The following is a 13,524-nucleotide window of genomic DNA, read 5'->3' as shown; positions in this document are numbered from 1 at the left end:
GTTTCCTCACATGCTCATGGTTATAAATTTTGTTTATGGTCCTGAACCCTAATTGGCCAACTGGATTTTTATATCTCTATACTGTATATCAAAAACGCAGCAGATTTAGAAAACATCAGTCTTTGTCAGGCTGCTGTGTCCTAAAGAAAAGATTGTGGCAAATGAGGAAAGGAATTTGTGCATGTGTGGTAGCTGGATCCAAAGAGAGAGAAGGATAAACTGTTGTTACCTGTGGGAATGTATCCCTGTACACTATATTTGTGTGTATGTGTTGAGGAAAGTGATTGAGCATGACTCATTTATTTGTCACCTGCCAACAGAGACAATGCGGCCTGAGAAAGAGAATGTCAAGAACAGTTTTTGAATACACAAATGAAAATAGCTTCTTTTTTTTTACCTTTGTGCTTTTCCGTCCTCATGCTGCATACGGACACTAAAAAGGTTCCTAAGGCGGAAGAGACCAAAAAATGGAAGGTGTGACAAGAATTCAGATACACCAGTACACAACTCATAAGTTGTTATTGTTGTTGTTATTTAGTCCTCATTTCTCTGCATTCTCTCCTTCACCACTTAATAATGCATTCTGATTTTCCATGACTTTGCATCTTGTCTCATCTTTTTTTTTCATTCTTAACACTCCTGTTAATGCTTTTCCATTTTTGCAGGGCTTTGTACAAAATCAATTGCTTCCTGATCTGATCGATTATACATTGAACAAACTCCAAATGTCTATTCACTTTTTTCTAAACTGTCAGAATCCTGAATCTTGCTGTTGTACAATATGAGTGACTTGCTGTTTTTTTAGCAGTGTGGTCTCTAAGCCACAGACAGGCTCAGCAGTATTTAGAGGTCATACACCAGAGCTACGCTATGCTAGCAGACTGCTTAATCATAGAGTCCTGCAGCTTGAACCTCAGGGGCTAATGAATGAAAGCAGTTCTGACATCATCATGGAGTGACACGTCCTCATTGATTTTTGCTGATGACTCTGCATATCAGGCTGTTGCATCATTGCCCGATTCTCCATATGCCACAAAAAAAGTTGTGTTTCCATTCTTTGACTGTGTTTGTGGCTGTGCTTACAACTTTAACTTGTTCACTATCATTATGTTGACAGTGAATGAAGATTTCCTACATTTAAAGTAGTAACTTTAAAATTCTGTATGTACTCTATTTTACAGGATGACTATATTCCCTACCCAAGAATAGAAGACGTGAGTTATTTGTCCTAATATAATACACTCTTGACATATATGCATACATTATTATTATTTGTATTTACCTAGTCTCCCTCCATCCCTGGGCTTTTGTTATAAAGGTTTTGGAGAAAGGTGGTCCATACCCCCAGGTTATCCTGCCTCAATTTGGGGGTTACTGGATAGAAGATGTGGAAGCACCAGCAGGGAGCCCCTCCTCCTCAGAATCCAGTTTCTGTGGAGAGGAGGATGAAGGAGAAGGCATGAGTCCTGGTGAGGGACACAGCTACCGCCTCGAGTGTAACGGTACAGCTCGTGCATACCGAAAACATTTTCTTGGCAAGGTTTGTGAGCCTGTGTATTATTGTCAGTTTAGCAATGAATTTTTATTTTTTTTGTTGTTGTTTAAACTACATTCTTACTCTCACATTTTTCTACATCTATACATCTAGGAACACATGAACTTTTACTGCACTGGCAGCAGCATAGGCAACCTCATCATGTCCTTAAAACACGAGGAGGCAGAGGGACAGGAGTTCCTACGCATCATGCTCAGGTAAAACTACAAATAAGTTTGTTTTTCATGTTGCAACCTGTAAAGTACATCTTAACATATCAATAAAATATCGACATAACATCACTTTATATCGGGTTTTTCCCTTTCTTGAATGGCTCATATTTCTGATGTGTTCAGGCTATGACAATCTTAAGCGTGTTAGAGCTCTATTTTTCTTTGTTTTTTGATGTCGTGTTTTTTAACTGTTTTTCCCACTTGTCATTGGCAGTTTTGGGCAAACATCTATTTATTCATTTTTGGTTCAATACCAAGGTGTTTCAAGTCAATTACAATATCACGGCTAAGGGCACACTCACACTAGGTCCAGTTGCCTGTTCCGAGTCAAGCACGATTGTACCTTCTCCTGCATCCCCCACGGGAACTGCGCTCACAATACAGGCTCGACCTAACTGGTCAGGCATTAGCATTGATGTTTGGATCAAAAGGTGGAATATGTGCAGATTACACTCACACTGAACTGCCCAGCAGATGCTGTTTCATTTGCATGTATGTAAATTAGCTTCATTAATACAGCTTCATGCAGAGCAAATGTACACAAAGGTGACAGCTTTTCTCCACATTCAGACGCAAAACAAGAGCAAACTGCTCAGAGCAGGGCAACTGCATGTAAGCACCGACACTTTATCAGTGCAAATTCTTTTGAGGAAAATGTGCTAAATATGCGCAATTCATGGTGGTATTAGTGGTATTATTGTTTGTGGATCCATTCCCTAAGGGTGCACAAACCAAAGCCATTGGTGCTAACCTTTTGACTTTTGTTGATATATTTAGCCATAAACCTCATTTTCATTCATGGCCATGGACCAGATGGATCAATTCTATTGGGAACATGAACTGCCCAAAATGTTGGGACAATCAGAAAGAAAATCCAGCTATCACAGTTGGTGGCATTCTTACCTACTGCAAAGGTGAGAAAACAATAGAGTAGGTCTGCCAAATATAGGCACTGCAGTGAGGACAGTAGTCAGGTGATTGCAAATATCTTTAACAGTTGATAGTGATGTCATATAATACTGTAAATATCACACGTTATTTTTTGCAATCCTAGTTTTGTTTCCATTTGTCACCATTTCCTTCCTTCATCTTATTGCATTAAAAGTAACTGGTCTCTCAAAATCAAAAGTTAAAAAGTGTAATCGACAGAATGTTAACCTTTTCTTGTTCTTTTTCAGGTCAAGGATCAAAACAGTCCATGACAGGATATCTTTGGCAGGCATCAGTCAGCTGCCCAGTGTCCCCCAGATTGCCAAGGTAAGACACAGATGCAAGTACAAGCGCACAAGGTTTTTTCTCTGAATGTACAACAATCTGCTAACCTAACCACAGACAAAGTTGGACAGTGAGGGGTTTCTTTTATGCAGCTTCACATATATTTATTTAATGGTAGAATTTATCAAAATAATGTATTGGATATGTTCAGTGCACATTGATCAAACATGCTGGAATTACATTTCTTAATGTTCATTTAGCAGATGTTTTTTTGTCCAAAGCAACACAATACTCCTATATTGTTTACAAACAAGTACAAGTACAAAAAAAGCATGGATCTAGACAAATAATCCTGATTTCATCCATAGTCCTAAAGCCAGTACAAAAACCTACAGCACATTTTCCTATTTGACATTTTTACAAATTACAGGACAGTCCACAATACAGCAAACAAAGGGACTCAAATGTCTTTTCAAACAAAAATTGGCATTTTGTCACATTCCAAATAACAAACCCACATAAAAACTATTGATAATAGCAGGGTAAGACAGAAACCTCAAGGAACAGGCATCAACGGAGGTACAGCTATGCCTGAGTGAATGACTGGTTTGTTTTAGTCAAAGTTGGAGTTTGTTTCAAAGGTGAAGTAGTTGCCTCTGTCTCTCCTCATACAGTATGTGCTGGTAATTTGTTCCAGAAATGTGTTCCTCCAACAGACACCGCCGTTTGACAAAATTAGGTTCTACGTCTCGGACATTATAGTATCCCTAAGTGTATAACCTGTTGTTGTGATTTGGCCGGATACAATAATTTAATGGTGCAGGGGTAAGCCCCATTTTCTAAGCTTTAAAACCATGAATGATTAAAATCCATTACATGACTAAAATGTAATGATAAATTATGATATTGCCATAGATTAAATGCTGTGGTTTGAGGTCTAATATTTTGACTGACTTATTGAGAGATTTGATGGTTTTATCTGGCTCACTGTTGTAAGTGAGGAGGTTGTAAAACAATGTTCAGTGATAAATAACAGAGCATGTGTTTTCTCACTGTGAAGTGAGAAAAGATCTTTTAAGAAGTTTGCTGGGTTAAACTTTGTTATATCAAGATGTGTTTTTAAGAATTGCATTGAACAGCAAACATGTCAAGATACTTCCACCACTGGTCCACCAAATCAAGTCAGTACACGTGGTTGTTGGCCCTCTGCTGGCTGTTGGGAGACAAACATGCAATGACAATTGTATTGATATGTAAACATGGTTTTTAAATCCATGGGATACAAGTGCCTGGATTTCTTGCTATAAAATGTCTTCCATATGATTAATTTGTTAAGCTTAATTTTTTTTTCTTTCAGCTTTTTTGTGACGATGCCACAGGGCTGAAGTTCAACCCAGTACTGTACCCAAGAGTAAGTAGTAGTAATTTCCTATCTCTTGTTTTGGACTGCTTCTACCACTTAAAGTGGCATTAAGGGTTGAAAATGCAAGTGTTACTGTCATTAACATCGACACACAAATTTAAAGTTACCTTTATTAGTAACTTTGTTAATGTTCTACTCATCCATGTCCAATAAATATAGCCTGCCCTTTAGGCCTGAGGTATTTATAAACAACCTCATTACTTTCCATCCCCATCCACCCCTTCCCCATCCATAAATCAGTAAAACAGTACACAACATTTGCACATTATATGCATAAGCCCTCTACCTTTCTAACATCTGCCTTTTTTAATTACATATTAATAAGTAATGAATTGTAAAAAATGGCAACAATTTCCTAAAAGGCTATGACAGACCTGCATCTCCCCCTGTGAGCTCTGTGTAAAAGTGTTATGGAGCATGCTTCCAGCCTGTGCCTCAGGAAAGGAAAAATCACCATCTGTGTCTCAGTCTGCAAGATCAGTGCCCTCCCTGAAGGCCTTGCAGTGTGTCGCATGTCCACTTATGTAACATGGGCCTATAAAACCTGTCCTAGAACATGCAAGACAAAAAGGAAAGCAATTAACACAGCAAAACGAGCAGGCATGTTTCAAGCGGGGTAAGTTAAAAATACTTGTTTTTGTTTATCTGCAGGGATCCCAGCTGATAGTAGCTTATGATGAACACGAAGTGAACAACACCTTCAAATTCGGAGTCATCTACCAGAAATTTGGACAGGTAAGTGATTATGTTTATATCAATTGACTCCAGTTTACCTAACATATACATAATCTTTTTTAATATACTGTACATTGTTGTACATCTGGTTTGTTTTGCCATGTTTTCTGTCGAATAACCATTGCTGTTTTTTCCTTTTAGACATCGGAGGAAGAGTTGTTTGGGAACAATGAGGAGACACCAGCCTTTAAGGAGTTTCTCAGTTTCCTGGGTGACAACATTGAACTGCATGACTTTAAAGGGTTAGTTCAGGACTAAAAATACCAGTGAAAAGGAAGGAAAAAAAACGAGTGGAGACAAGATTCTGCAAATTTGCTCTACATAGGGATTGGAAAAATTATCCACAAGAGACAAATTAATGACGCTACAAAAGTGCAGTAAAAAATTGCAAGAATTAATTACTTTTAGCTTGATGCTATTTGACCAGCTGTTTCATTTTTAGCAATGAATGATAATTGCTGCTTAGTTTAAGAGGTCCTGTGTAGACAAATTGATATAGCTTTATATACAGTACAGACTGTGTTATCCCCACAACTTCCGATGTTCTCATTCATGTACGGCCTGCTCCTGCCTCCACCTCAGCGGCAAGAATGTTTGGACAACAGAAACACTCGGAATACAAAGGAGATATCGATCCTGCATATTAGCTAATATTCTCTTTTGTAAAGCATCTCGAGATAACACTTCTTAAGGATTGGCACAATACAAATGATGATTGATTAATTGATTTCTGTTGCTTGTTGAACACAATTTTTGATGGAAAATTAAGGACCTTCAAATGGTATTTTATGTCTGAAAGCTTTATGTAATCCAAATACAACATGATGCATGTGCTGTAATATTCTGACAGGTTTCGTGGTGGACTGGATGTATCTCATGGACAGACAGGCTCTGAATCTGTCTACACTGTCTTCAGGCAGAGAGAGATTATGTTTCATGTGTCAACCAAGCTACCTTTTACTGAGGGAGATGTCCAGCAGGTACAATAATGGCTTGTTGTTATTGTATTGTTTTGTCTCCAAAGAAAACACAGTATTTGATTTGAAACCATTTCAAAAATGCCTTTCAGACTCAATAGCCTATGTCAGTGGTTCTCAGCTGGTCTGGTCTAAGGACTCACCACCCACTCCTTCATGATAAATCGAGACTCACATTACAGACGTTCTTTACCCAATCAAGTTTATTTAATGAACAATAGCCCAGTTTTTACATAAGACAGAACAAAACGTGTTACAGAACAGAAAAGAACAGAGGGAAAGAATCATGTACACTGTTTTTTTCATCCACATCTTTGACCCACCTGAAATGGCTGCACGACCTACCAGTTAAGAACCACTGGTCTACGAGACAGAAAAGCTATTAAATGTGTCCTTGTTTCAAAGGCCCCTCTGAAGTAGAAAGCCACAACCCCAGAACGAACATATCAATCTCTTCTCTTCTGCTTCATTTAGCTCCAGAGAAAAAGGCACATAGGAAACGACATTGTGGCAGCAGTCTTTCAGGAAGAGCCCACACCATTCGTTCCAGACATGATTGCCTCCAATTTCCTTCATGCTTATGTGCTGGTACAGGTTGAGAACCCCTGCACAGAAAACACAACATACAAGGTACAAAGAGAGCCTGTGTGATCAAATGTAATGACTCCTGCTTTAGAATCCTCTGCAAATACTGTTTATGTTAAAATCAAACACACTCATGTTGTGTGACTTTTTTCTGGATAATGTCAACAGGTGTCTGTTGCAGCAAGAGAGGATGTACCTCCTTTTGGACCTCCACTTCCCAACCCAGCTGTTTTTAGGAAGGTGAGAGACAGAGTTGGGACTAATAGGAAACATAATTGAAAAGACTTGGGTCTGTGATTTGGGATTCCGGAGATTGCAAATACTAAACTTGTCTATTGGATGTTTTTTCTTACAATGCAAGTTGACATTAAGGATGTTTTTATTTTAATTTGATATATGTACTTTTTTAATCCCAGAGGGGAAATCAGGTTTTACACACATGTGCTTTTCACACACATACAGTATATCTGACATACACACACATAGATCTGAAATCCTGCACAAACAGAATCTATGGATATGCATTAATGGATAGATGTGATGTTGAGGGGGCTGCAGTCCCAAGCACTAGGTACTGGAGAAGTAAACTGGCACCTCTTCAGCAACCACACCAATTTTCATACTTTGCTCTGTACTTTGATTTGAACAACCATCAAGTTCCAACCCGAGTCTCTACAAATTGAGCTACTGCACTTAAGTGTGGAAGGAAGGAGTGTTAGAAACAACAGTTTCCAACAAAGAAATGATAAATGTTCACAAACAGAAACATGTAAATATACAAAGTATTGTACAATAGGTAGTATACAGTATCATTGGAACATACAAGGCTTGGCAAAGTTACAGCTCCAGTCAAGTTGCAGGTTCTTGTTGTGTAGAGCCACATAATCAAACAAATTAGCCTGTGTGATATGGCTGAAATGTAGACTGGAACCCTGTTACCTTTTTATTAACTTTTTATACCTTCACTAAATTTTATGAAATCCTTTGGGTACCTCTTTGAGCACCTGAAGTTGTTGTAGAAAAATTATTTCAAGTAGAATAAGGTATCATCAGATCATTATAAACGGAAAACTGGACTTTCAAAAAGTGAAACTTAACGTACTTCAATAATGTAATCTTTATAGTGCATATAAAGGTCACCTTTTTCTTACACCATCCTTGCCCCATCCATACCTTTTTAACTCACCATCCAATTCAATCAATCAATCAATCAATCAATCTTTATTTATATAGCGTCAATTCATAACAGGCGTTATCTCAAGACACTTTACAAAAGCAGGTAAAGGACCTTACTGTTTGTCTGTTAACATTAACAAAAGAGCAGGTAACAAGACCATGCTCATTGTTAAAAAAACAGGTAAAGGACCTTACCAATTCAAACCCTTCTTCTCGTCTTTCTTTTTCCAGGGTCCTGAATTTCGAAACTTCCTCCTGACCAAGCTGATCAATGCTGAAAATGCTTGCTATAAATCTGATAAATTCGCCAAACTAGAGGTAAAACACATTTGCACAACAACACCCCGAACAACACAGCAAATCTTCATAAAAATTTCAGCCAATAATCACTGCTGTTATCAGTATAGTCAGGTGTTCGCTCAGCCAGTTTGTAAAATAATTCCAGGGGAGAACACGAGCTGCGCTTCTGGACAACCTACACGATGAACTTCACAGACAGAGCCAGTCGGCCCTGGGTCTGGGCCAAGCGGGAGAGGAGGAAAAGTTGGAGAATGGGGGACATGGAGGTCTGCTGGAGTCCTTCAAGGTGATCATGAAAAGAAACAGAAGTCATATGTTAACTGTTCTCTCCTTTGATTTTTATTTAATCCCCATCATTAAGATACAAGGGGAGTGAGGATTTTTATGCTATGTACACTAAAAATCGCTAAAAAAAAAAAAAATTCTTTTCACACTCCTGCCACACAATGAAGGCTAATGTTTGTCCAACAATATTTTCATATATGTGTCTCTGTGGAAGATGAATGTGGAACTATAGTAACAAATTGGCTCTCTTGCTCTTCACAGGCATTTTGCACAGCTACTTTGCTCATTCTGCAAGCATTCCAAGGGGGCGCTGTTATCATTGTTGTCCTGGCAGTCACTGCATATTACCTGTGTGCGTTACTATGAAATTCAACAAAAAATCACTGCATAATTAATAAACATTTTCAATATGATGTTGTTTGTGTTTATATTTTTAGAAAAGCTCTATTCTTTACTTTTTTCTGCAATAGATCTAAAGATTAAAGGGACTGACATTACATATAACTTTACAGATCAGAATGTGTCACATGCATTTTAATTAAATTAGATAAGTAGTTATAATGCAATACATGAGTATAAATGTACAAGACAAATCAGGATAATGATCATACAACTTGTGGTTATTGTTTAGAAAAACTGCAACCTCTGGTGGTTGGATTATTAAAAGTGTCAATGAAACTGAATGATAACTCATGAAGCCATAGTTGTCACCCATTATTTACATTTTCAATATTCTTTTATTTCATTATTCTATCTCCTCTCACCGATTTTCTTCCACTCATCTGCATCATTTCCTTTTCTCTGTGATCCTCTGCCTCATCCACTCATTCCTATGTTTCTTCTCTATCCAGAGGGCCATGCGCGTTAGGAGCCACTCCATGGAAACCATGGTTGGGTCCCATCGCCACCGTAGCCCAGGGGTAGGAGTTGGGGTCCCAGCCAGCGTGAGCGGAGGAGGACTGCCACAGAGCAGCATTGAATGCACAAAGAGTACTTTTACTGTGAGTTACGAGCTATTACTGACACCTGTGTTGTCATTCAATTGACCTATATATTATACAATGCAGACAAAAGGTGTTATACCCAGTGAGTTATGGCATTGCAGGGTTTTAGTTTTAGCTAGTAACTCAAGAATGTGTTGCATTTCTGTGAAAAGGGATAAACCTCATCTGTAATCTATGATCTTCAGCCTCCTGTCTTGTCAGCCAAGTCTCCCCTGAAGAGCCCAGTGAAACGGCGCTCAGGCCTCTTCCCTCGTCTCCACTCCAGCACAGACAGCCCATCAGACAAACACACACGAAGGTAGGTATTCAGCTCTCACTTTTTTGTTATGTCCATTTTGGTAAGTATGATAATGATGTCAAAGCATGTGCACCAAGAATACACATTTGGTGTCAATTTAAACAGGCTGCAGGAGTTCAGGAAGTCATCATGTTGGCATTGTTTCAAATGTGTTCTTTTGTCGGCAGTGACCAGAAGCCTTCAGATGTCTTCCTGCCAACTCAAGAAGTGAGGTCAGAGACATCATCCAATCCCAGTTCACCTGAGATCTGCGCCAACAAAGAGAGGTAACACTCTTATAACTGTAAGTCAAACAAATCATTTCAGATGTGTTACTAATATACAATGATTGGAGATACAATTATAAATTACAAAGCCACACTTCAATCCTCGTTGTCCTCCTGACGCTGTTGTGAAGCATCTCATTTTTCTCTTCATTTCTGTTTCGCTTTTCAACAGGCCATTTGTTAAGCTGAAAGAGTCCAGTGGTGGCAGGCCAAACATCTCTCGTTCTTCATCCAGCACCAGCAGCTTTAGCAGCGCCACAGGAGAAACAGAGATTCTAGAGGAACCCGAGTCAGTGAGTACAATTCTAGCAGATTTTTTAAACAAAGTTAATAAGAAGGAAATGACCAAAAAAAGTTCTATTCCCCGTTAGCTACTGCTTACAATGCAGTGAGCCTGTCCTCTAAAAATACTTTGAAAATGGTAGGAGAGAACACAGCTACAAACATGACAAAAAACTGGCATATTTACATTTTCATGTTCATTAATGTGCACTGTTACTACTTAAATATATAAACAGAGTCCTAGCGGTATGAGTTTGTTAGTTTTATCAAAAGTTTGATGGATTGAAATGTAACTACCCAGAACATCCTTAGTGAGTGTTGACTGCCTGTGTTTATAATCAACTTCTATCTTACTATCTGTGTTTAACAGGACATTACTACATAGGACAGAATCAGTCTACACAATAAACAGTGCTGAGATACAGAAAAATGTAGGCCTACAACCAAACCAAATGGCTCCTTAAGCATCCTTGAATGTAACTCTGTTTGCACATACACTCAGGCATTAAGGGCTTACAGAAAAGATTTACTTTATTTTATCACATCCTTATTCTCTGAACCTCCTTAATGTCTTCTACAACTACAATATAATTATTTCTGCCCTCTCTGTCGTATAGGTCAGCCATCAGTCCATAGGGTCCTTTAGTCCTGGCCTCAGTGTTGACTGCCAGGGATCATGTACCCCTGTAATGATGTGCCCTAGTCCAACAGGTACATAGTCACTCAGAGAGTATTCAGACCATACTGTAAATCTGTTTTCTTTAACAGTCATTTCCTTTCTTTCCATCATGTTTCCATATCGAGCAGATGGGAGAAATAAGACTTCACCAAGGTCAAACTTAAAGTTCAGATTTGACAAATTGAGCCACTCATCTACAGCTGTAAGTACTGTAATGAAAAGCTACAAACATTTAGACATGTCAAGGGTTTATATTTTAAATTATTGAAATTAGTGTCGCAGGTAAAACAAAATAAGAACGAGTCTCACCTTTACTCACTATTACGGGCATATAATGATTTGAAGATCCCTGTAATGTTTTTAAAATTGAGCTGGTGTTGGACAATAGTCTTAATATATGCATAATGTAAGATAACACTCTCTTCTGGTCTCTTTTGTTAATATCTGTCTCCTTTAGTCCGAGTAGTTTTGTGGATTTGGAAAAAAAGACTTTCGCATCAAAGTGGCTGCACAGGCTGATGGCTCTGCAAATACAATACCACACCAACCACGCCAACAAGACTGCTTCCTTAAGCCAAGGATAATCTGAAAAGATAACTAAGTGCAAGAGATCCCACCCTATGTAGACAACTGACAAAACTGTGAGTGTATAGTGAGAAAAAGCATCTGAAATGTGGCTTTATTTTTAGCCTTCCTTTGGCTACAAAAGGTAGTCCATACTTTGCCTCATTACATGTAGCTGCATCTCAGTCATGTTGTTCATTGTACAAATGAAAGTGCTAGCATGGCTGTAGTACTGTAAATGTAGGCCAAGCTAGAAATCTGCCTAAGCTCTTTCTCAAGTTTATTGTACAAGAGAACTGTTAGGTGACTGCTGAATGTTCTGAGGAAAGAACATCTTTAAGAATAGTTGGACATCCGGATAATCCCTTTTGCCTTTAAACTTGAATGATACATTTGGCCACAGTTTCTCTTTTGGAGAAAGAAGTGTGCAGAGGACTTATGCCCAGATATGTGACATACAGTAGCACCATTTTGAAGACACCATTGGGAGTCTTTGTTAGTTGACTCTGTCAGGATCTGAGTTTGTTCTTTGCATATAAAATGCCTACTGAGGGAACCTCTTTTATTTTGGAGATATTTTTGTAACTTTGCTAGCTGCTGCATTGTGTCTGCTGCACTTTAATCAAAACATTGCTGCAATTCACTTGATATCAATAACATCATCTCTGTATATTTAAGGGTTACTTCATATTACTGAACTCAAGTGCTTAGGCAGTGAAAATGTGTTTTTAGGGAAGAGTAGGGAACACTGCCAATTCAATTTGTCATAAGCTTAATTTAGCCAAAGCTGCGCCTTACAATCTTGCAAAGCCCTTTTCACCACTGATGGGTTGCCCTGTCTGTCTGTCTGTTCCCGTCATTATGTGAGAGGGGTTAAGAATCTACTGGATCCGGTTACAGCACAGTTGTTAGTAACAGATAAACTCCCACATATGCTAAGAATAGACTTCATGCACTCACTGTAAACAGCCCACCTTCTGATAACTTCCATAGAAACTTTGTTTGCAGTTAAACTTCTAAACAGGAACTTCTCCGAGGTCTAAAGTGTCCTAGCAAGCTCAAGATAATGACTTGAAAAACAATGCTTTAGGTTGAGTTAATCTTTGTTACACTTTCAGTAAAAACACTTTTTATGTGAACTTTGATTTGTTTTTTTTACAGTCTGTAGTTTAAGAAAACTCTTTTAAAAATCGATATTGCAAAACCAATTGCATTAAAGCACAGCAAGACAATAGGTTAGCTCCAGTTATCAACTATTCCATAACATTAGCCTGGAGCTGCACAAACTAGAAGAGTACTTCTCAAGCAAAAGCTGTGTTGTCTGTGTGACCAAACACCCAAGCCTGTTGGTTTTTTGTCAGAATGTTTATGTAGTCTTACTGAATGAAAAACCATTGCCGTGCAAAGAGTATGGTGAACATGAGTGTGAAGGGTGAGTCCAACAACAACAAAAACTCTGCTTTGTTATTCAGGCATATTTGAAATCTTGAACAAGCAGCTTAGATAGATGAGAGAAGTAAATAGAATTAACTGGACTGTAACCATGTACCGGTATGTGCTCTTTTAGTATAGACTGGTGCTTACCTTGAGAAAGGAAGCATGCAGATAAGATACAAAGGCAGGATCTTCAGATGTCATTAGGTTTATTGCAGGTATTGCCTGAAATTCTTGCACCGTTATCTCTGTTAATATGCTTTATTTATTCAATTTGTTTTGATTATTTTGCATTGATGTCATGTAAAAATGTAATTGCGAAGTGAACTTATCAAAACAGTCATATAATTAAAGGATATATATTAATTTAAATGATGTCAAAACAGATATATGTATTTTTTCTGTATATGTCATGTCCTGTGCCATTGAAAATTTATTCTAAAATAAAATGTTGTATTTTGTGTCAGTCATTTGTCATCCTGTTGAAAATTCCAAAGAACACTTTTTTTTAAGCATCAGGGTGGTTCAGTTGTT

At 38.2% G+C, this 13,524-nt stretch overlaps 1 protein-coding gene across 6 annotated transcripts in view; it reads left to right on the top strand.

Annotated features, from left to right (window-relative positions):
* The window catches only part of rap1gap2a (RAP1 GTPase activating protein 2a), an 87,559-nt gene extending 74,103 nt beyond the window's left edge, over positions 1-13,456 (top strand). For 4 of the 6 annotated variants that reach the window (XM_079353773.1, XM_079353775.1, XM_079353772.1 and 1 more), the window contains 20 exons: positions 442-474; positions 1,182-1,214; positions 1,319-1,540; positions 1,649-1,752; positions 2,946-3,024; positions 4,340-4,393; positions 5,057-5,140; positions 5,282-5,382; positions 5,991-6,120; positions 6,592-6,747; positions 6,871-6,942; positions 8,110-8,196; positions 8,324-8,464; positions 9,315-9,464; positions 9,653-9,765; positions 9,933-10,031; positions 10,204-10,324; positions 10,931-11,024; positions 11,121-11,194; positions 11,450-13,456. In XM_079353773.1, coding sequence (XP_079209899.1) covers positions 442-474; positions 1,182-1,214; positions 1,319-1,540; positions 1,649-1,752; positions 2,946-3,024; positions 4,340-4,393; positions 5,057-5,140; positions 5,282-5,382; positions 5,991-6,120; positions 6,592-6,747; positions 6,871-6,942; positions 8,110-8,196; positions 8,324-8,464; positions 9,315-9,464; positions 9,653-9,765; positions 9,933-10,031; positions 10,204-10,324; positions 10,931-11,024; positions 11,121-11,194; positions 11,450-11,458 — 1,956 coding nt within the window. In that variant the 3' untranslated portion in view covers positions 11,459-13,456. The remainder of the gene's footprint in view (positions 1-441; positions 475-1,181; positions 1,215-1,318; positions 1,541-1,648; positions 1,753-2,945; positions 3,025-4,339; positions 4,394-5,056; positions 5,141-5,281; positions 5,383-5,990; positions 6,121-6,591; positions 6,748-6,870; positions 6,943-8,109; positions 8,197-8,323; positions 8,465-9,314; positions 9,465-9,652; positions 9,766-9,932; positions 10,032-10,203; positions 10,325-10,930; positions 11,025-11,120; positions 11,195-11,449) is intronic. The other 2 variants (XM_079353774.1, XM_079353771.1) reach the window with 1 other exon arrangement.
* Positions 13,457-13,524: the final 68 nt, after the last annotated feature.

Source organism: Symphodus melops (assembly GCF_947650265.1).
Source record: "Symphodus melops genome assembly, chromosome: 10".
NCBI classification, from domain to species: Eukaryota; Metazoa; Chordata; class Actinopteri; order Labriformes; family Labridae; genus Symphodus; species Symphodus melops.
The sequence above is the reverse complement of the archived record's forward strand: the minus strand, read 5'-3'. Positions and strand labels throughout refer to the sequence as shown.